This window comes from Polyodon spathula, chromosome 24 (assembly GCF_017654505.1).
Source record: "Polyodon spathula isolate WHYD16114869_AA chromosome 24, ASM1765450v1, whole genome shotgun sequence".
NCBI classification, from domain to species: domain Eukaryota; kingdom Metazoa; phylum Chordata; class Actinopteri; order Acipenseriformes; family Polyodontidae; genus Polyodon; species Polyodon spathula.
Window position 1 is genome coordinate 18,055,267 of NC_054557.1, and position 21,112 is coordinate 18,076,378.

The 21,112-nt window shown below is 50.6% G+C and overlaps 3 protein-coding genes across 5 annotated transcripts; 1 reads left to right on the forward strand and 2 right to left on the reverse strand.

Moving 5' to 3' along the window:
• Position 1: 1 nt before the first annotated feature.
• LOC121298556 (heat shock cognate 71 kDa protein-like) lies at positions 2–5,623 on the reverse strand (the record flags this gene model as incomplete). Its single annotated transcript, XM_041225682.1, has 6 exons — positions 5,516–5,623; positions 2,575–2,780; positions 2,114–2,319; positions 1,840–1,992; positions 677–1,232; positions 2–192 (listed from the first exon to the last, which is right to left on the reverse strand). Coding segments are annotated over exons 2-6 (1,311 nt in total), but the record flags the coding sequence as incomplete, so codon positions are not given.
• Positions 5,624–8,307: 2,684 nt separating this feature from the next.
• Positions 8,308–14,954, reverse strand: si:dkey-238d18.4 (TBC1 domain family member 15). Its single transcript, XM_041226736.1, has 10 exons — positions 14,595–14,954; positions 13,320–13,505; positions 12,774–12,892; positions 12,472–12,575; positions 11,449–11,516; positions 10,568–10,714; positions 10,283–10,373; positions 9,986–10,107; positions 8,670–8,814; positions 8,308–8,579 (listed from the first exon to the last, which is right to left on the reverse strand). Exons 1-10 carry the CDS (start codon positions 14,773–14,775, stop codon positions 8,420–8,422), a joined length of 1,323 nt encoding a protein of 440 aa, XP_041082670.1. The 5' UTR covers positions 14,776–14,954; the 3' UTR covers positions 8,308–8,419.
• On the forward strand, positions 13,592–19,474 carry LOC121299153 (interferon-inducible GTPase 5-like). Of its 3 annotated transcripts, none has more exons than XM_041226740.1 (3): positions 13,592–13,612; positions 16,681–17,675; positions 18,550–19,474. In XM_041226740.1, exons 2-3 carry the CDS (start codon positions 16,746–16,748, stop codon positions 18,856–18,858), a joined length of 1,239 nt encoding a protein of 412 aa, XP_041082674.1. In that variant the 5' UTR covers positions 13,592–13,612; positions 16,681–16,745; the 3' UTR covers positions 18,859–19,474. The 3 variants fall into 3 exon arrangements, with proteins under 3 accessions (XP_041082674.1, XP_041082673.1, XP_041082671.1); XM_041226739.1 differs by lacking the exon at positions 13,592–13,612 and adding an exon at positions 15,202–15,693; XM_041226737.1 differs by lacking the exon at positions 13,592–13,612 and adding an exon at positions 15,727–15,835.
• The last annotated feature ends 1,638 nt before the right edge of the window (positions 19,475–21,112 follow it).

Consider the following 21,112-nt stretch of genomic DNA (forward strand, 5'->3'; position numbering starts at 1 on the left):
CCCCGGGCTGGTTGTCTGAGTAGGTGGTGAAGGTCTGGGTCTGCTTGGTGGGGATGGTGGTGTTGCGCTTGATCAGGACGGTCATCACTCCTCCGGCCGTCTCGATGCCCAGGGACAGCGGCGTGACGTCCAGCAGCAGCAGGTCCTGCACGTTGTCAGACTTGTCACCCGCCAGGATCGCAGCCTGCACGGCTGTGTGAGACACAGAGGAGCAATCACAATCACACAGCGTACCCCTGCTACCAATCAGAAACTCAGCCAGCCTTCATTCCACCAATCACTGTCCAACACCACCCTCGCTCGTCCAATCACAGTCAAACACCACCCTCGCTCGTCCAATCACAGTCAAACACCACCCTCACTCAGCCAATTACTGTCAAACACAACCCTCGCTAGTCTAATCACAAACACGGAGATCCCTCATTGCACCAATCACAACAGCAGAGCGCCTCACTTCCACCAGTCCCAGACCACCCTGGTTCCCCCTTATCGCATCTCACCGCCGTTCGTTTAGAAATACCAAAGAGAACCAGAATCAACACAAAGACCGGAACTCTTTCTCAAGCTCATTTTCTCAACCTTTTTGTCACCTGGCTCATCAGTTTAGTAACCGTGAACGCGGCTCTGCAGAGTGCTTTAGCAGCTCGGGACCCCTCCCAGTCTCGCCGCTGCCTACCCGCCCCATACGCCACAGCCTCGTCCGGGTTGATGCTCTTGTTCAGCTCCCGGCCATTAAAGAAATCTTGCAGGAGTTTCTGGATCTTGGGGATGCGGGTGGAGCCCCCGACCAGCACAATCTCGTGGATCTGAGCCTTGTCCATCTTGGCGTCCCGGAGCGACTTCTCCACAGGCTCCAGGGTGCCCCTGAAGAGGTCGGCATTGAGCTCCTCGAAGCGTGCCCGCGTGATGGAGGTGTAGAAGTCGGCCCCCTCGTAGAGCGAGTCGATCTCAAGGCTGGCCTGCGTGCTGGAGGACAGGGTGCGCTTGGCCCTCTCGCAAGCCGTCCTCAAGCGTCGCACGGCCCGCTTGTTGCCCGCGATGTCCTTCTGGTGCTTCCTCTTGAACTCCGCAATGAAGTGGCTGACCATGCGGTTGTCGAAGTCCTCCCCGCCCAGGTGTGTGTCGCCGGCCGTGGACTTCACCTCAAAGATCCCATCCTCGATGGTCAGGATGGACACGTCGAAGGTGCCACCGCCCAGGTCGAAGATCAGCACGTTCCGCTCGCTGCCCACCTGCCGAGGGAGACACAGCAATTGGAACGGGTGTTTTTTTTTATTTTGAAATAATGCATCATTTGTAGGATGTTTCATATCAGTTAATATGTACAACTGACCCTGTCTCACGCATCACATGATATGCACAGCTAGCCCTTCCTCTTATATAAGTTAATATGTACAGTTTTTACCATAGAGTGCCTTCTGATGAGCCTAGAGGACTACAAATCTAAACTCTTTGTCTAAATACTGGCTCTCTCCTCCTCCTCCTCACGCAGTCCCCTGACAGTGGTTCCCCGTGACATCATGCAGTCCCCTGACAGTGGTTCCCCGTGACATCACGCAGTCCCCTGACAGTGGTTCTCCGTGACATCATGCAGTCCCCTGACAGTGGTTCCCCGTGACATCACGCAGTCCCCTGACAGTGGTTCCCCGTGACATCACGCAGTCCCCTGACAGTGGTTCTCCATGACATCACGCAGTCCCCTGACAGTGGTTCTCCATGACATCACGCAGTCCCCTGACAGTGGTTCTCCGTGACATCATGCAGTCCCCTGACAGTGGTTCCCCGTGACATCACGCAGTCCCCTGACAGTGGTTCTCTGTGACCTCACGGGCGTCTCACCTTCTTGTCGAGCCCGTACGCGATGGCAGCGGCTGTCGGCTCATTGATGATGCGCAGCACGTTGAGCCCGGAGATGGTCCCCGCGTCTTTGGTGGCCTGCCTCTGGGAGTCGTTGAAGTAGGCGGGCACAGTGATGACAGCGTTCGACACGGACTGCGGAGACAAGAAGAGAGACGGTCACCAAGACCAGCGCTGTCTCTTTCATTAGCGACGTGATGCACTCACCCCCCCCCCCCCCCCCCCCCCCGTATGGAGAGAGTCCTGCAGCCCTCACCTTCCCCAGGTATGCCTCGGAGATCTCCTTCATCTTGGTGAGCACCATGGAGGACACCTCCTCCGGGTAGAAGGTCTTCACCTCCCCCTTGTACTCCACCTCCATCTTGGGCCGGCCAGCGTCGTTGATCACCTTGAAGGGCCAGTGCTTCATATCGGATTGGACCACCGGGTCATCGAAGCGCCGGCCAATCAGTCGCTTCGCATCTGAGGGGGGGGGGCAGAGACTCAGTCATTGCATTCTGAACAACATCAGAACCATTAAACACACTCAACAGCGCTGAACTTAGAAACTCTGAAAGAGATTCAGCGACCAGCATTTGCTAATTCAACTCCCTCCCTCCCTCGCTGGCCGTGTGTGGTCTGCACATTATACCAGCTTGCTAATTGAACTCGTGATCGATGGCATTGCTGCAGCGAGGAGAGACGCAGCAGGGTCCTGCGCCGCTCCACTCTGCTCACCGAAGACGGTGTTGGTCGGGTTCATCGCCACCTGGTTCTTGGCTGCATCTCCGATCAGGCGCTCGGTGTCGGTGAATGCCACGTAGCTGGGTGTGGTCCGGTTGCCCTGGTCGTTGGCGATGATCTCCACTTTGCCATGCTGGAAGATCCCCACACAGGAATAGGTGGTGCCCAGGTCGATGCCAACGGCCGGCCCCTTAGACATGCTGCAGTGGAAAAGGAGAAAGAGGCTGGGTAGAGGAGCGAAGCATGGCGGTGATCTTAACTCATACACTGTTATTATTATTATTATTATTATTATTATTATTATTAGATTCATCCTGACACGTTATTAACGGTTTGCTTATTAAAAGCAGGCATGTATTTTACTCTACACACACAGGGTATTTCTGCTGCATTTCCACTAGGGGGGAGAGTGCTCCAGGTTTTACTGAGATATATATGGAAGTGAATGGCAGTGTACGGTTAGTAAGTGTAACCCACGGTGCAGTTCAGTCTCAGCGCCTCAGCCCTGTCCTGGACTGGAGGGAGCACCCTTCCTCTTAGGGAGCAGTTCAGTTTCCATCAGAAGGGTTTGCAATGCGAATCTCATTGCCAGTCCCATGCTCAGTGTATCGTTGCACATGAATCGCCCTGAAAAGTTTTGGGACTGCATCCTCGCTATGCATTGCGTTTGTGTGATGCGGGGCGGGACGTTCCCTGTGGAATTCCCTGTCGCAGCTGCAGCAGGATGCAGGATACTGAGTTCTGCTGTTTCTACAGCATGCACGGGCGGAGATCCAGTCTAAACAAGCGAGTCTCGGGGATCCTGTCTGACAGGCTGCAGCTCTGGAGAAACACGTTGCACACCCCTCTATATAGAATGAACTACTTCTGCTTCATGAAGTCTAATGAATCCTGCTGAAAAACACACTGAATAACACAACGCTTTGACAAATTGAAAAAAGTGACATTTCAAAATCTAACATGAAATACTGTCCTGTCCTGTGCTACTATTATAGCTTATAATTATTTATTTGTTTATTTTATTTTTTTGCGATATCATTTTGTAGTTTCTTTGATTACGTAATGCTAAAGAAAGTATCTTAATTATGTTCCACCGCTCTACAGACCGGAGGCTCCGTTCTCAGAACACGCACGTGGACACACAGGATAGGCAGTTCATATGGATCTTATATTCCACGCAAATACTCAGCAATGTGCAGGGCAGTTCAGAGGTGTGCAATCGTGCTGATTCAGGGAGCCGCTGCTTTGTGCGAGTGAGCTCTGACCACAGTACAGCCCGCAGTGGGACAGGTGCTCCACAGCACAGCACACTGCTTAGTAAAGCATAGGGAAGCATTGTAAAGCACAGAGAGGTCTGGTAAAGCATAGGCAAGCATTGTAAAGCACAGAGAGGTCTGGTAAAGCACAGGGAAGCATTGCAAAGCACAGAGAGGTCTGGTAAAGCATAGGGAAGCATTGTAAAGCACAGAAAGGTCTGGTAAAGCATGGGGAAGCATTGTAAAGCACAGAGAGGTCTGGTAAAGCATAGTAAAGCACAGAGAGGTCTAGTAAAGCATATGGAAGCATTGTAAAGCACAGAGAGGTCTGGTAAAGCATAGGGAAGCATTGTAAAGCACAAAGAGGTCTGGTAAAGCATAGGGAAGCATTGTAAAGCACAGAGTGGTCTGGTAAAGCATAGGGAAGCATTGGAAAGCACGGAGAGGTCTGGTAAAGCATAGTAAAGCACAGAGAGGTCTAGTAAAGCATATGGAAGCATTGTAAAGCACAGAGAGGTCTGGTAAAGCATAGGAAAGCATTGTAAAGCACAGAGAGGTCTGGTAAAGTATAGGGAAGCATTGGAAAGCACGGAGAGGTCTGGTAAAGCATGGGGAAGCATTGTAAAGCACAGAGAGGTCTGGTAAAGCATAGGGAAGCATTGTAAAGCACAGAGAGGTCTGGTAAAGCATAGGGAAGCATTGTAAAGCACAGAGAGGTCTGGTAAAGCATAGGGAAGCATTGTAAAGCACAGAGAGGTCTGGTAAAGCATGGGGAAGCATTGTAAAGCCCAGAGAGGTCTGGTAAAGCATAGTAAAGCACAGAGAGGTCTGGTAAAGCATGGGGAAGCATTGTAAAGCACCGAGAGGTCTGGTAAAGCATGGGGAAGCATTGTAAAGCACAGAGAGGTCTGGTAAAGCATGGGGAAGCATTGTAAAGCACAGAGGTCTGGTAAAGCATAGGGAAGCATTGTAAAGCACCATCTGACTTCCTGCTGTTTGCACTGAAACATTTGTATATCTTATAAAAAATAAACAGATCACGCAATCAAACAGGGAAGTCGTGCTGCGGTCGACACTCCTGCGAAGACACGTTCAATAAGCCAGCAGTGTGTCAACATGAGGACGAGGCAATGAGGCAGCGGAATGCAAACACACACACACACGCCCTTCTAGGACAATCAACAGTCTGATTTCAGAACAAGTTTTTAATGTGCTGGTAGAGAGACTGGCTTCGTTGAATCTTTCTCTTTTTTAAAAAAAATATTATTTTAATTTAAAAAAAAAATCGAAAATAAATAAAGTCCTGTGTAGGATGTTTGGGTGGGCTTGCCCAATTTTATGGTGATTTATTCAGGACAGTGTGGGGGGGGGGGGGGGGGGTATCCAGATATTTCAAACTGTTGGGTCAAGATCACATGAGAAATGCTCTCAGGATCTCGACTTAAAGTTTGGTTGTGTATCTTTCCCCCGCCATCCTCTATCACCCCACCGCACACTTCTGACTGGGTCTGCTGTTTCAGTTTTGAAGTCTGCAATAGAGCTCACGTCTCTATTTCACTGCCTGCACAGTCAGCTGCGTGCGCAAAGCAAAAATCATCTCGATTTGCAAGCCTTAACAAAAACAAGCAAGGAGCAAGCAAGAACAAGCCCACGCTGCATTTCAGCTTGAATCTTTTTACCTGTCTTGGTCAAAGTGAAAGTGGAGCGATCGTTACAGGAGACAAGGAAACACACACACAGCTCTCCTCACAGCAGTGCTGGAGCAGCAGGGGGGGGGGGGGGGGGGCGCTGGTTTATAGCCCCGCTCAGGGGATTCTATTTAAGGGAGGCTGACCGACTGCAGAAAGTTCTGGACTGGAAACTTACCCACTCAGCTCCTCACCCCTTCCCCCTCCTGACCAACCACAGCGGGGCGGGGTCTCTGCTCTGCTCAGCTTTGATTGGCCCAACTTTGTTGTTATATGTGTGTGTGTGCCAAATTTTTTTTTTTTTTTCGAGTGTTTTCTACAGTGCCTGTGGCGTGGTTAAAGATTTCTTAATGCAGCGCTACAGGTTTATTTCAAAAGCTACTGTCCACTCTGCCTGGATTATTGAATTGCAAACACTTTACTTTCTACTGGACTTTCCCCTTGTAAAAGTGACAGTAAAGCGCATTAAAAAGACAGACCACAGTAAACTAATCCTTATCAAAAAGGTTTCCCCTTAGTAACAGCACAGATAAGTGTAGCAAAACACAATGAACACGTAGTAAAGCATAGGGAAGCACTGTAAAGCACAGAGAGGTCTGGTAAAGCATAGGGAAGCATTGTAAAGCACAGAGAGATCTGGTAAAGCATAGGGAAGCATTGTAAACCACAGAGAGATCTGGTAAAGCATAGGGAAGCATTGTAAACCACAGAGAGGTCTGGTAAAGCATAGGGAAGCATTGTAAAGCACAGAGAGGTCTGGTAAAGCATAGGGAAGCATGATAAACCACAGAGAGGTCTGGATAAGCATAGGGAAGCATTGTAAAGCACAGAGATGTCTAGTAAAGCATAGGGAAGCATTGTAACCCACAGAGAGGTCTGGTAAAGCATAGGGAAGCATTATAAACCACAGAGAGGTCTGGTAAAGCATAGGGAAGCATTGTAAACCACAAAGAGGTCTGGTAAAGCATAGGGAAGCATTGTAAACCACAGAGAGGTCTGGTAAAGCATAGGGAAGCATTGTAAACCACACAGAGGGCTGGTAAAGCATAGGGAAGCATTGTAAAACACAGAGAGGTCTGGTAAAGCATAGGGAAGCATTGTAAATCACAGAGAGGTCTGGTAAAGCATAGTAAAGCACAGAGAGGTCTGGTAAAGCATAGGGAAGCATTGTAAAGCACAGAGAGGTCTGGTAAAGCATAGGGAAGCATTGTAAAGTACAGAGAGGGCTGGTAAAGCATAGGGAAGCATTGTAAAGTACAGAGAGGTCTGGTAAAGCATAGGAAAGCATTGTAAAGCACAGAGAGGTCTGGTAAAGCATAGTAAAGCACAGAGAGGTCTGGTAAAGCATAGGGAAGCATTGTAAAGCACAGAGAGGTCTGGTAAAGCATAGGGAAGCATTGTAAAGTACAGAGAGGGCTGGTAAAGCATAGGGAAGCATTGTAAAGCACAGAGAGGTGTGGTAAAGCATAGGGAAGCATTGTAAACCACAGAGAGGTGTGGTAAAGCATAGGGAAGCATTGTAAACCACAGAGAGGTCTGGTAAAGCATAGGGAAGCATTGTAAAGTACAGAGAGGGCTGGTAAAGCATATTAAGAAACAAACCAGGGTAAACTGTGGTAAATGCTTAACATAACCGTGGTAAAAATGCACAAGTACGCTGTGAACTCAGCAGGCTGGCTCTCGCTGCTCCTTGCAGCAGCAGGAGGTTACGAATGTCTCCGCTGCAGTGCCCATCGCAGCTATAGTGTCCGTCGAGCGGGCTGGCAGTGCCAGTAATTACAGGAGCTCTCCTGTCTCCCTCTGCCCTTCTTGGCTTTGACCTTCACAGCTGAGTTATAAATATAACCTGGTGACCTCATTGAGAAGTGATTCCCCCCCCCCACTCCTCCTCTCCTCCTCATAGCATTGCAACATCATCATCCAGTGTGCGTGTGTTTCTCAGCATGTGTGTGTGTGTGAGTCTCAGTGTGTGTGTGTGTGTCTCAGTGTGTGTGTGTGTGTGTGTGTGTGTCTGAGTATGTGTGTGTGTGAGTCTCAGTGTGTGTGTTGTCTCAGTGTGTGTGTGTGTGTCTAAGTGTGTGTGTCTCAGTGTGTGTGTGTGTGTGAGTCTCAGTGTGTGTGTGTGTCTCAGTGTGTGTGTCTCAGTGTGTGTGTGTGTGTCTCAGTGTGTGTGTGTGTCTCAGTGTGTGTGTGTGTCTCAGTGTGTGTGTGTGTCTCAGTGTGTGTGTGTGTGTGAGAGTCTCAGTGTGTGTGTGTGCGTGAGAGTCTCAGTATGCGTGCGTGTATATATAGAGTGGAATAGAACCCATGTATATATTCTACAGACAGAATGACACACGTCATTCTAGAATCTTGCGCTCACTCACTCGTTCAAAACCAAAACGACAGAAGGACCGGTCGAGCCGCGCACTTCCAAACCATCAGGCAGTCGGACGCAGAGCTCCACTGGAGGAAAGGGATTCCCTGAATTCTCTTTATTTCAGACACATTGCACTTGCTCTACAAACAGCACTCTCCAAGCAGCTCTGGGTGTCTCCTGTAGCCCAGGCACAGCGCTGGGCGTCTCCTGTAGCCCAGGCACAGCGCTGGGCGTCTCCTGTAGCCCAGGCACAGCGCTGGGCGTCTCCTGTAGCCCAGGCACAGCGCTGGGCGTCTCCTGTAGCCCAGGCACAGCGCTGGGCGTCTCCTGTAGCCCAGGCACAGCGCTGGGCGTCTCCTGTAGCCCAGGCACAGCGCTGGGTGTCTCCTGTAGCCCAGGCACAGCTGTGTCTTGTGTGTCGTGTTTCATTGTGAGCGGTCCGGACGCCAGCCTCTTCTCTTATTACTGGGGACTGGGGTCTGGGGTTCAGAGTTCGGGGTTTGGGGTTTGGGGTGTGTGTCTCTCCTCTCTGCTGCTCAGGAGAAGAAGCTTCGCAGCGGGAAGCTGAAGGGCTCCTTGTCTTCAGGCTGCAGGCAGTGGTTCTTGAAACAGTCCAGCACAGACTTCTTGCAGTACTTCATAAAAAGCTCTTCCGCTTTCTGCAGTGTGGCGTTCAGATCAAGCTTACCTTGCAAACTGAAAAGAGAAAAAAAGAAAACACACGTGTGTCAGAATCATACTCTAACAGAACCAACCGACTCCCAGCCAGGACTCCCCCCCGGGTACCTGTTAGTGAACTGGATGAGCTGAACCTCGCTGGCGCAGCTCAGCAGCGTGGCTCGGTGCTCCAGCAGGACGGCGGCGCACAGGAACAGCTCAAAGGTGAAGTCAGGGTTCACAGAGGGGGGCGGCTCCGTCCTCCCCTCCCCTCCTGAACACAAACGCAAAATCAGCACCCCTCTGAACAGGACCATTAACCTTGTCCTGAACACAATCACAAAATCACTTCCCCTCTGTGTGTGTCAGTCTCTCTCACCTCCCCTCTGTGTGTGTGTCAGTCTCTCTCACCGCCCCTCTGTGTGTGTGTGTGTGTCAGTCTCTCTCACCTCCCCTCTGTGTGTGTGTCAGTCTCTCTCACCTCACCTCCCCTCTGTGTGTGTGTGTGTCAGTCTCTCTCACCTCCCCTCTGTGTGTGTGTCAGTCTCTCTCACCTCCCCTCTGTGTGTGTGTCAGTCTCTCTCACCCCCCCTCTGTGTGTGTGTCAGTCTCTCTCACCTCCCCTCTGTGTGTGTGTCAGTCTCTCTCACCTCCCCTCTGTGTGTGTGTGTGTGTCAGTCTCTCTCACCTCCCCTCTGTGTGTGTGTCAGTCTCTCTCACCTCCCCTCTGTGTGTGTGTCAGTCTCTCTCACCTCCCCTCTGTGTGTGTGTCAGTCTCTCTCACCTCCCCTCTGTGTGTGTGTCAGTCTCTCTCACCTCCCCTCTGTGTGTGTGTGTGTGTCAGTCTCTCTCACCTCCCCTCTGTGTGTGTGTCAGTCTCTCTCACCCCCCCTCTGTGTGTGTGTCAGTCTCTCTCACCCCCCCTCTGTGTGTGTGTCAGTCTCTCTCACCTCCCCTCTGTGTGTGTGTCAGTCTCTCTCACCCCTCTCACCTTCCCTCTGTGTGTGTGTCAGTCTCTCTCACCCCCCCTCTGTGTGTGTGTGTGTGTGTGTGTCAGTCTCTCTCACCTCCCCTCTGTGTGTGTGTGTGTCAGTCTCTCTCACCTCCCCTCTGTGTGTGTGTCAGTCTCTCTCACCCCCCCTCTGTGTGTGTGTCAGTCTCTCTCACCTCCCCTCTGTGTGTGTGTGTGTGTCAGTCTCTCTCACCTCCCCTCTGTGTGTGTGTGTGTGTCAGTCTCTCTCACCTCCCCTCTGTGTGTGTGTCAGTCTCTCTCACCGCCCCTCTGTGTGTGTGTGTGTCAGTCTCTCTCACCTCCCCTCTGTGTGTGTGTGTGTGTCAGTCTCTCTCACCGCCCCTCTGTGTGTGTGTCAGTCTCTCTCACCGCCCCTCTGTGTGTGTGTCAGTCTCTCTCACCGCCCCTCTGTGTGTGTGTCAGTCTCTCTCACCCCTCCTCAGTCTCTCCTGGTCCCGCATCTCGTTCAGCTCCAGATGGTTGCTGCTCAGGATCTCAAAGAGCCGCAGGGCGTCGCTGTGCTGGAACTCCCTCTGGAACCCCAGAAGGAGCCACCTGCATGACCACAACACCCTTTACACAACAGAATACCCCTCTCCCTCTCCCTCTCCCTCCCCTCTCCCTCCCCTCTCCCTCTCCCTCTCTCCCTCTCCCTCTCCCTCTCCTCTCTCTCCCTCTCCCTCTCCCCCGCCCTCTCCCTCTCCCTCTCCCTCTCCCCTCTCCCCCTCACCTGTGGCAGAACGTCAGGCTGCCCAGATCCTCTTTCCCTAGGTGAGCGTGAAGCTCGGGATCCAGCTCCTGCAGCAGCTTCACCTCCAGCTCTGCACCGCGGGGCAAAGAGACACACACACACAAACACAGACACATACACAGACACACACACACACACACACACACACACACCACACACACACACACACACACAGACACATACACAGACACACACACACAGGTTTTAAAAGACATCTCCTTCGTGTAAAATAACTCCATTGTATTTTTCTTGCACGGTTCTCACCGATTTTCCTGCGCAGCCCGTCGGCTTTGAAGTCGTCTGCGATCTTCTCCATGTAGGAGGAGAAGCACCAGTAAGAGTCCCTCTCAGAGTCCAGCACCTCCAGGAAGCGACTGCAGAGTTCATTCATGCCCTGAGCGTAGCTCACATCTGAGAGAGCGAGAGAGAAGGGGAGAGAAAGAGAGAGACAGAGAGAGGGGGAGAGGGGGGGGGAGGAGGAGAGCGAGAGAGAGGGGAGAGAGAGAGGGAGGAGAGAGAGAGGGGGGAGGAGGAGAGTGAGAGAGGGGGAGAGAGAGGGGGAGGAGGAGAGCGAGAGAGAGGAGGAGGGGATGGAGAGAGGAGAGGAGGAGGAGAGCGAGAGAGAGGGGGAGAGAAAGAGAGAGACAGAGAGAGAGGGGGAGAGGGAGAGAGAGAGGGAGAGAGAGAGGGGGGGAGGGGGAGAGAGGGAGGGGAGAGGAGGGGGGAGAGAGAGGAGGAGAGAGGGGGAGAGGAGAGGGAGAGGGGGGAGAGGAGAGAGAGGAGGAGAGAGAAAGAGAGAGAAAGAGAGAGAGAGAGAGAGAGAGAGAGAGAGAGATTTTTTTTATATTGGCTGCCTGTTTCATTCAGGACTGACTATGATCTCGTTGTCAGCACCTCTCAGACACGGCGTCTGAAACTCTTCCAGGGGATGGCAATGATTATCTCAGACTAACAAAGTCAAACACATTTACAAACAACTTCAAAAAGAGTAGGAGAGTGATCCTGGCATTGCTGGGGCCTGGTCCCCTGCAGTAACGAAACTCTTTATTGACTCGGGAGTGCTTTTATTACCTTACGCCACAGCAATGCCGTGACCCCTGAACAAAGGAAAGTGTGTGCTACACATGGCAGGTGTTTCTCTTTACCTGGGTGGAACGCGGCGAAGGTGATCAGAATCTCCCTCAGCACCAGCAGGTTAGCAGAACCCTCGCCCCTGCAGGAGTGAAGAACCGGATCATTACACAGCACCATGGAGACAAACTGGACCACAGAAAAGGCACGTCTGTGCAGGTCCAGCCGAGACACGTCCATGGTCGGACTCGACCTCGGCTCATTGCCCCTCGGAGAACAGATAAGTTCTCCTCGCGCCAGTCCACAAAATGTTAGGGAAAAGAAGAGAAGAATGTCCGAAATTACTGACGTGTGTGTATGTGTGTGTGTGTGTGTGTGTGTGTGTGTGTGTGTGTGTGTGTGTGTGTGTGTCTGTCTGTCTGTGTGTGTGTGTGTGTGTGTGTGTGTGTGTGTGTGTGTGTGTGTGTGTGTGTCTGTGTGTGTCCTGGTCTGCCTGGTCTGTGTGTGTGTGTGTGTGTGTGTGTGTGTGTGTTTCTGTGTGTGTGTGTGTGTGTGTGTCTGCAGACGTAATACGGGACCAGTGACACACAAAGTGTTGTGTGTGGTCACAGACGTCATTGCCCTGTGTCTGTCTGTGTGTTTCTGTGTGTGTGTGTGTGTGTGTCTGTGTGTGTCTGCATTGCCCTGGTTTGTGTGTGTGTGTGTGTGTGTGTGTGTGTGTGTGTGTCTGTGTGTGTGTGTGTGTGTGTCTGTGTGTATGTGTGTGTGTGTGTGTGTGTGTGTTTGTGTGTGTGTGTGTCTGCATGCATGCGTGTCTGTGTGTTTCTGTGTGTGTGTGCGTGTGTGTGTGCGTGTGAGCGTGTGTGTGTGTGTGTGTGTGTGTCTGCATGTGTCTGTTCAGACGTGTACATGTGTGTGTCGTGTGTGTGCACACCACGGTGTGTCACGACACATGACGCTACGTGCAGTGCACCCTGTGTGTGTGTGCGTGTGTGTGTGTGTCTGCATTGCTATTGCAGTGCCCCTGTGTGTGTGTGTGTGTGTGCCCCTGTGTGTGTCTATCTGTGTCGCCGGGCGCACCCCTGCCTCGCACTCACAGGAAGTAGTCCAGGTCCCTCTCAGTCCTGGGCACGTCCTTGTCTATGATCCGGACGGCTTCCTGCAGCTCCTCGATGTCCAGCTGCACCCGGTCAATGAGAACCTAGAACAGAGACCAGGGGCCGCTCAGAGACTTCACCCTGCACAGGAATGCAGTGCAGCGGCTCAGCCCTTTCAACCCACAGGGGGCGTTGCGTTATCCCACCCGGCGAGGGAGTGGATCGTTGACTTGGGCCAGATGGCGACCCCTCCCCCTCCCTCCCCCCTCCCTTGTCTGGTTCTGTTTTTTTGCTCCACTCACCCGAGCCTGCAGTTTGAGGAAGGCCTCCTTCTCCCTCGCCTCCTCGCTTTCCTCTGCTACTGAATCCTCGGCCGTGAGTCGGCTCCGCTCGAAGTGCTTCACAGCAGCGATCAGCTCGGCTACCAAGACACCGAACAGAGAGGCTGGGGGTTACGAAGCTGTGTGACTGAACGCTAAAGTGCAGCTGGAGTCCAGCGCTGCAGCCACGACCCGCACAGCCTCCTAACTAGAGACGCGGGCTCACTTTCAAATCTTACACCAGCTTGGGGAGGTTCTTAGCAGCTGCCGAGGCAGAAGGACCCCGGGAAAACAGAAGATCACAAGCAGGTGCAACACTTTCATTCAAAACTGCACACCTGCTAATGGAGGTTCAGAGTGGCTCAGACTGGATGATTTTTGTTACTTGAAATCAACCTGCAAATCACATTTAAACACCCTGGTGATGTTTACTACGCTGACTCTTGTGCTCGATATCGTCCCCTAGGGAGTGCGCGGGAGCCAGCGCCCCGGTGATCCCGCCCCCTCGCTCCTGGCTGGCTGCCGTACCGTCTGTCCCGTTGAGACGCATGCGCACCGCCCCGGGCAGCTCCCTCTGCCACTTCCTCTTCATGGTCTGGTAGCGGATGCCCAGCTCCTCGGCCAGGGCCGCCCGCTCCAGCGCTGTCGAGCTGCAGGGGTACATCCCGAACAGGAACCCCCACACCAGCCTCCGATCCCCGGGCAGCAAGCCACCTGAGCAGCACAGGGAACAACACGCAGGGGGGGTCAGGAGGAGCACAGCGCTGCCGTCACAGCACAACTGTGTGCCATGCAAAGTCAGGCCACCAGGGGGCTGAGCAGTAAGTATGGAAATCAGACTCCTATTGCACAGCAGTTTCACCCAGTCCAGGTTTTACTACCAGCTTGAAAACTCACAGCGGAAAACAGGACTGGATCGAATTGCTGTGCAACGGGAGTCTTTATTCCCATCCCTGAAATGAACATGAAAGTAGAATTGAAAACAATGGAAAAACTGCAGCGTATCAGCTTGATACTCGCTCTGCTCCAGGAGCGGTCGTCCACCCCACCCCCCCAGACTGCAGAGTGAGAGACCAGACACATGACAATCTCCCTGCTCTCCCGGCTCCCCACAGGAACAATCCGATCACCGGGACGTCAGGCTGCATGTCACCCCTCTCTCCCACGACATATCACCTAACTAATAACTGACAAGTGTCTACAGTTAGTGCTTTACCAGACTTATCTGTGCTTTACAATGCTTCCATATGCTTTACCAGACCTCTCTGTGCTTCACAATGCTTCCCTGTGCTTTACCAGACCTCTCTGTGCTTCACAATGCTTCCCTGTGCTTTACCAGACCTCTCTGTGCTTTACAATGCTTCCCTCTGCTTTATCATACCTCTCTGTGCTTTACAATGCTTCCCTGTGCTTTACCACACCTCTCTGTGCTTCACAATGCTTCCCTATGCTTTACCAGACCTCTCTGTGCTTTACAATGCTTCCCTCTGCTTTATCATACCTCTCTGTGCTTTACAATGCTTCCCTATGCTTTACCAGACCTGTCTGTGCTTTACAATGCTTCCCTGTGCTTTACCAGACCTCTCTGTGCTTTACAATGCTTCCCTATGCTTTACCACACCTCTCTGTGCTTTACAATGCTTCCCTATGCTTTACCACACCTCTCTGTGCTTTACAATGCTTCCCTATGCTTTACCAGATCTCTATGTGCTGTACCATGCTTCCCTGTGCTGTACCACGCCTCTCTGTCCTTTAGAAGCACGGTAGCCAGCACTGACGTGTTAATAAAACTTTAGGATTTACCCTGTTTGAAGATGTACGCTCTCAGCCTTGACTCGTCCACACGCCCTTCCGAGTCCACGACTCCTTGCAAGCCGCTGCTGCAAGGCGAGAGGAGAGGCACCGGCGGAGAGTGGTTGCGCTGTGGCTGGCAGAGATTCCCCGGTACAGCGGCTCGGTTTGATCCCTCATCCCTGTACTCCATCTGGAGCGAGCCCGTCGCTTTCCTCTGCGGGAGTGCTGCGGCGTCCCTTACCTGGAAACACCCATCCCCGATGATCTGTTTTCTACGGTGAATCTGCCCCGAACCAGCGAATGCGATTTCCTTAGTTATTTCCGAGCTGCGGCTCGCTCTCTCTCTCTCTCTCTCTCTCTCTCTCTCTCTCTCTCTCTCTCTCTCTCTCTCTCTCTCTCTCTCTCTCTCTCTCTCTCTCTCTCTCTCTCTCTCTCTCTCCTCTGGAGTCGAATGAGACGGAGAGATCTGCTCTCTCTCTCTCTCGGAGAAGATCGCTCTCCTCCTCTCTCTCTCAGCCTCCATATCGCTCTACTCTCAATCGCTCTCGGAGTCTTCTCACTCTCATCTCTCTCTCTCTCTCTCTCTCTCTCTCTCTCTCTCTCTCTCTCTCGCAGCGGCTCTTTCTTCTCCCGGTTCAGGCAGGATTACTTATTATTTATTTATTACAAATCCGAGGGATATCTTTGCTAACACCCCCTCCACCGACCACATGTTTCTCTTATTTGCCTGATATGAAAGTTTCGCCTAGCAATTTTATACAGTGAAAGCGTGGTAAAGCAGAGGCACGGTAAAACACATTATAAACATGGCAAAGCCGTTTCTTTTCTTTTTACGCTTCACCGTCCAGTGCTCGGTGACTGCAGTTTTCCCATGCTTTTATTACGATCTCTCTTATTATGCTTTACCGTTCCTGTGTGGGTTTTACAGCGCTTTCTTACACTCTGCTGTGCTTTTACTGTTTCGAAACGTGTAGACTCGCCAGCATTGCACAATGCAGCTCGACCCGTCCCCTGGATTATTAGAGCAGCACCGAGGACGGTGTAGGGACCCATGCAATAATTCCCAGTCACGAGTCGCGATTCAGACCAATTGCTGCAAGTTTACACTGTGAGTTGTCTATTTGTTTTGGCAACGATTATCGGCGTTGTGGTGTGCAAGGAACTACTGTTGAGTGTGCGTGTGCGTGTGCGTGTGTGCGTGTGTGCGGACCCAGTGAGTCGACAGTGTCAGTAGATCTCAGAGAGACAAGGTGAGTGAAACTAACAAAGCGATGAACGTGACTCTGGCTATTGAATGTTGTATTTTTTTTTTTTTTTTTTTTTTTTTTTTATTATTATTATTAAATTTTACATATATATATGTATATATAATCTATCTATATTAGAGTAGATACAATCTCACTGAATCAAGAGTTCTTCACCAAAAGAATACTTTGCTATGACACAAAATGTTTACACAGTCATCAGCTCGAGAAAATCCAAAATTTTTAATACCCGACCCACAGGTTGTCAATCACGACTAACTTTAAATCACCCGTACAGGATTATTTCTTTTACTGACATTGTTACTTTTTGAAAAACCTTATATAGTAATAATAATAATAATAATAATAATAATAATAATAATAATAATAATAATAATAATAATGCTCCTGGAGTCTTGTATGTTTTGTGCTCGGCGCGGCGCCTCTTGCGCAATGGAATCTGGGTTACAGGACAGTTAATATTATTATCGGTCTTGCACAAGTTGGAAGCTCGATGCTGCGCTCCAGGGGACGGAATGGTTGTGTTCGCTACGATCACTTCAAGCTGTCACTTTCCAAAAGACAAAAGTAGGAGACAGCGCGGTGCAGGTCTGCCGAGCACACCTCTCTGTAGTCTGATTATCGGAGCGCTTTGCAGGGTTTGTTGCAGTGTTTGTAACTGCCATCTCTTCAATGGCACTGTTATGATGAAGTGCTCTAATTGTGTTCACAAGTTAAGTCTAAATGTAATCTATCAGGTTGCATAAATACATACAGCTTGTGTTCTGAATATTGTTATTTTTTTAAAAGAAAAAACAATATGGTAAAATATCTTTGTTTTTCTTCTGCAGAACTGCTGCTGCCCTCTGCTACTGTATAGGAGCGCTTTGTGAAACCAGACCCGGGGTTTCAGAACATGACGAGCCTTCAGACCATCAGTGAGAAGGAGCTGGGAGAGATGAGCGCTCTGGTCCAGTCCAGGGTTCTGACCGAGGTGGTGTCTCAAGTCCAGACCCTGCTCAACAAACTGGGCACTGCCAGCCTGGATATCGCAGTGACGGGCGAGTCCGGCGCGGGCAAATCCACCTTTATCAACGCCTTCCGCGGGCTGGGAGACGAAGACAAAGGCTCTGCCAAGACGGGGGTGATCGAAACCACCCGGAAGGTAGCCTTTTACCAGCACCCCAGCCTCCCCACGATCCGCCTCTGGGACCTTCCGGGTATCGGAACCCCAGACTTCCGACCGGAGAGCTACCTGGAAGACGTGAACCTGGAGCGCTACGACTTCTTCATTATCGTGGCGTCGGAGCGTTTTAAAGAGAACCACGCACTGCTGGCCAGGAGCATAGAATCCATGGGGAAGAAATTCTACTTCGTCCGCAGTAAATTGGACTCGGACCTGGCTTCCTCGCAGAGACAGCGACCCAGCACCTTCACCGAGGCAGGCGTCCTGGACAGGATCAGGGGTGACTGCGTGCAGTCGCTGGAGAGAATGGGGGCACGCCACGCCAGCGTGTTTCTCATCTCCAGTTTCGAGCCCCACAAGTATGATTTCACCCGCCTGCGGGATACTCTGGAGAGAGAGCTGGAGGGGAACAAGAGGCACGTGTTCCTGCTGGCCCTGCCCAACCTCTCCTGCGCCTACGTGGAGAAGAAGAAGCAGGCGCTGTCCAGCACCGTGTGGAAGACCGCGCTGTCTGCCTGCCTGGCCGCCGTGGTGCCGGGAGCCGCACTCCACTGCAACATGGACATGCTGATGCAGACGCTGCGCTCCTTCCAGCAGCACTTCGGGTTGGACACGGAGTCTCTGCGTCGGCTGGCCAACAGAACGGAGAAGCCGTACGAGGTACCGATACAGCGAACGAGCCCGTTCAAATATCCAGAGCCCCTCCTATAAACCCCACTGAACCGGTTGTGCGTCACGCTTGTCTCATAATGAATGCCACTCCATTGCGCTCCTTCTGCTTATAACAAATAACAAGCTTCCCAGAGTAAGAGCACAGCAAAGCGTAATACAGCACAATGACAGCATGGCAAAGCATAGGGAAGCATTGTAAAGCACAGAGAGGACTGGTAAAGCATAGGGAAGCATTGTAAAGCACAGAGAGGTCTGGTAAAGCATAGGGAAGCATTGTAAAGCACAGAGAGGTCTGGTAAAGCACAGAGAAGCATTGTAAAGCACAGAGAGGTCTGGTAAAGCATAGGGAAGCATTGTAAAGCACAGAGAGGTCTGGTAAAGTACAGGGAAGCATTGTAAAGCACAGAGAGGTCTGGTAAAGCATAGGGAAGCATTGTAAAGCACAGAGAAGTCTGGTAAAGCATAGGGAAGCATTGTAAAGCACAGAGAGGTCTGGTAAAGCATAGGGAAGCATTGTAAAGCACAGATAGGTCTGGTAAAGCATAGGGAAGCATTGTAAAGCACAGAGAGGTCTGGTAAAGCATAGGGAAGCATTGTAAAGCACAGAGAGGTCTGGTAAAGCATAGGGAAGCATTGTAAAGCACAGAGAGGTCTGGTAAAGCATAGGGAAGCATTGTAAAGCACAGAGAGGTCTGGTAAGGCATAGGGAAGCATTGTAAAGCATATTAATAAGCAAACCAGGGTAAACTGTGGTAACTGCAAGGGAAAAGTGCAACAAAAAAAAAACAGTGAGCAGAAACACAGACGATGCATTGCGTTCTACACTGTAACAGCAGCAGGGCTGTCTCTTGTGTCCCCGCAGGCGCTGAGAGCGGCGATGCGGTCCAGCCTGGCGGAGGATCTCTCCGAGCAGCGGGTGGTGGAGCTCCTGAGGCAGGCGGCTCTGGGGCAGCAGGTCCTGACCAGGGTGCTGGAGAGCAGGGTGCCCGTCCTGGGCAACATCGCCAACGGCGGGGTCTCCTTCGCGGCCACTCACTACATCCTGAGCACCGCGCTCAACGAGCTGGCGGACGACGCCAAGAGAGTGATCGGGACGGCGCTGGAGGAAGGAAAGGGTGAAACAGACCCCGAGTTCCAGATCCCGGACCCGGGCTTCTCTGCCTATGACTGAGCGCTTCTACCTTCCACTCGCCATCACACACCCCAGGCTTCCAAGCTGCAAGCGCCTTCCAACAGCGAAGCACACGGAAGCAGGGGTGCATGTGTGCAGAACCATACACAGAACACATACAAGAAAATAACAGAAATAATACAGCAAACCGTTTTCCTGTTCCATGAATTGAATGACTGAACTCTGTAACGATATCTACTTAGCGTGGAGGTGGAATTGATATTTTCCGAATATTTGTGTATGAAGTAGGATTGTAGGTCAGTCAAGGGTTAATGCATATGCCTCTGTGTGATCAGTTGCAATGGACACTGTGCTAAAGTATTGTGTGCTTGGCTGTTGCTTGCAGGCCCAGGCTTATGACAAGACAGCAAAAGGATAAACCACAGGTGGACATGCTCACTTGCACGTTGTGTAGTTAACCAGAACTGGAGAGGGAACAAGGCTCAACCACAGATGTACGTGGACACCTGCACATTGTGTTAAATTGTTCAGGGTCTATGTGACATAAGTGACTGTATAAATATTGTGCTGTTGTATTATTAAGACAGACTTGTGTTTTTGAATGCTTTTGCTGGCTTCCTTTGCCCATAGTATTAAAAGTCTTTGCAAGACCACTGCTCCTGGTTTCCTGTGTCAAGTCCTTTCACTTAGTAAATAAACTTACACATCATTACAATGCTATTAATCAGTTACAATGTATTTAAGGTGTACATCTTTTGCAGAATATATGTAATTATTACAAACTGCAATATCTACTCAATCCTGCCTTATTAATACGCTCTTTTAAACTGTGTTTTGGTGAGATATTTATCAAGATGTGAGACCTTATGTAAATTAAAAATAATAATAAGGAACAGGCTCAAGGTATATTTTTGATTCCTGTTTTCTAAAACGCACTGGACTCTCTCGGTTGAGAGCGACGGTCGCATGAAGAAGCAGTGATGCACCTTGCGAAAGGGTCTCAGGTGGGTCTCTGGATAGGGTGCGTGTTTTGTACAGCAATGTAAAAGGGCACCATTCATTGTTTTTCATTTTTAATTCAATTAAAAAAAAAAAAAAAAAAAAAAAAAAAACATTTTACCCTCTAGTGGCGGAGGAAGAGGAAGACGGGTCGAGTGCAGCAGCACCTGCTGCATTTGATATTGCTCCGCTACTCTCTCCATATTGCAAAGGCAAAGCCGCCCTATACAATCGGGGAGACACTGACCCTGCTACTGCCGTGCAAGAGCAGCGCCCTTCTCATAGTTTGCATGTATAGGTCAGGTGGTATTGCAAACATAAGAATGTCTTTGTGTGAAAAATAGGAATCAGATCATAACAGAAATGTTCAGATCAGATAGGCTTTGGGTTTGTATTTTCTTTTGCGCACATCCTGGTCTAAAAATATTTATTAAAGCAGCAGAAAATAAGGGCTGTCACTTTCAAATTGATCATTGTTCTCTACAGTTAAAAAGAATCGCCGAAATCGTGGACTCTGCGATAATCCGTGACAGCAGGAAACACGTTTTCAATGGTTTTATCCTTGTTGAGAACGGGGTCAAATAATACATATCTGTACTTTGTAACAAGCACAGCAGGTGTTCCCGTTTGATTTACTGGTTGTATTTCTAAACGAGTTACGCTATTCTATATAAGGCGCTGATCCTCCCAGTGCAATCGATGATAACCCCTGTACCGTTGCCATTTCAATATTAATTACAGCAACAAAACTCTGTTGGTTGGGGGGGAGTTAGGATAATTAAGACAATAGATACCATCTGAATTACTGGCACCGCACACCGGCCGCTGCAGTGACACAAGTGTGTAACATCTGCAAATATAAACACGAAGAATATTATCTTTGTTCAAAAATAAATACATAAATAAAGACTTTTGACCCCCCCCCCCCCCCCCCCCCCCCCCCCCCCCCCCCCCCCCCCCCCCCCCCCTTGCCCCTCTGAGTGCACGGGTCCGAGCGCAGCAGCACCTGTTGCATTTGATATTGCTCCGCCACTCTCTCCAGAGGAGGACGGGTGAGTAAGAATGCCGCCAGGGCTACTAAGAGAGGGAGGGACTTTATAATCGTGGGCAGCTCTTCTTCAGAACAGAGTTTTTACGATGATTAATATTGTTATTATTGTATTTGAAGTAGCTATCAGGGGTTCATTTGTAAACAAAAGGATACCGGGTCTTATTATTAAGAAACAGGGACCGCATTTTTGTTTCTAGACCTCATATACCAGGGCTTCTCAAACTCGGTCCTGGGGACGGTAAC

Bases quoted from the DNA above. Each gene is read 5' to 3' on its own strand.
- si:dkey-238d18.4 (XM_041226736.1), bottom strand. From the start codon at position 14,775: ATGGAGTACAGGGATGAGGGATCAAACCGAGCCGCTGTACCGGGGAAT. The intron at 11,517-12,471 runs GTGAGTGCGAGG...TCACTCCTGCAG, and splicing joins AGGGACCTGGACTACTTCCT to GGGCGAGGGTTCTGCTAACC. The intron at 10,715-11,448 runs GTAAAGAGAAAC...TCGCTCTCTCAG, and splicing joins CTTCGCCGCGTTCCACCCAG to ATGTGAGCTACGCTCAGGGC.
- LOC121299153 (XM_041226740.1), top strand. From the start codon at position 16,746: ATGACGAGCCTTCAGACCATCAGTGAGAAGGAGCTGGGAGAGATGAGC. The intron at 17,676-18,549 runs GTACCGATACAG...GTGTCCCCGCAG, and splicing joins GAACGGAGAAGCCGTACGAG to GCGCTGAGAGCGGCGATGCG.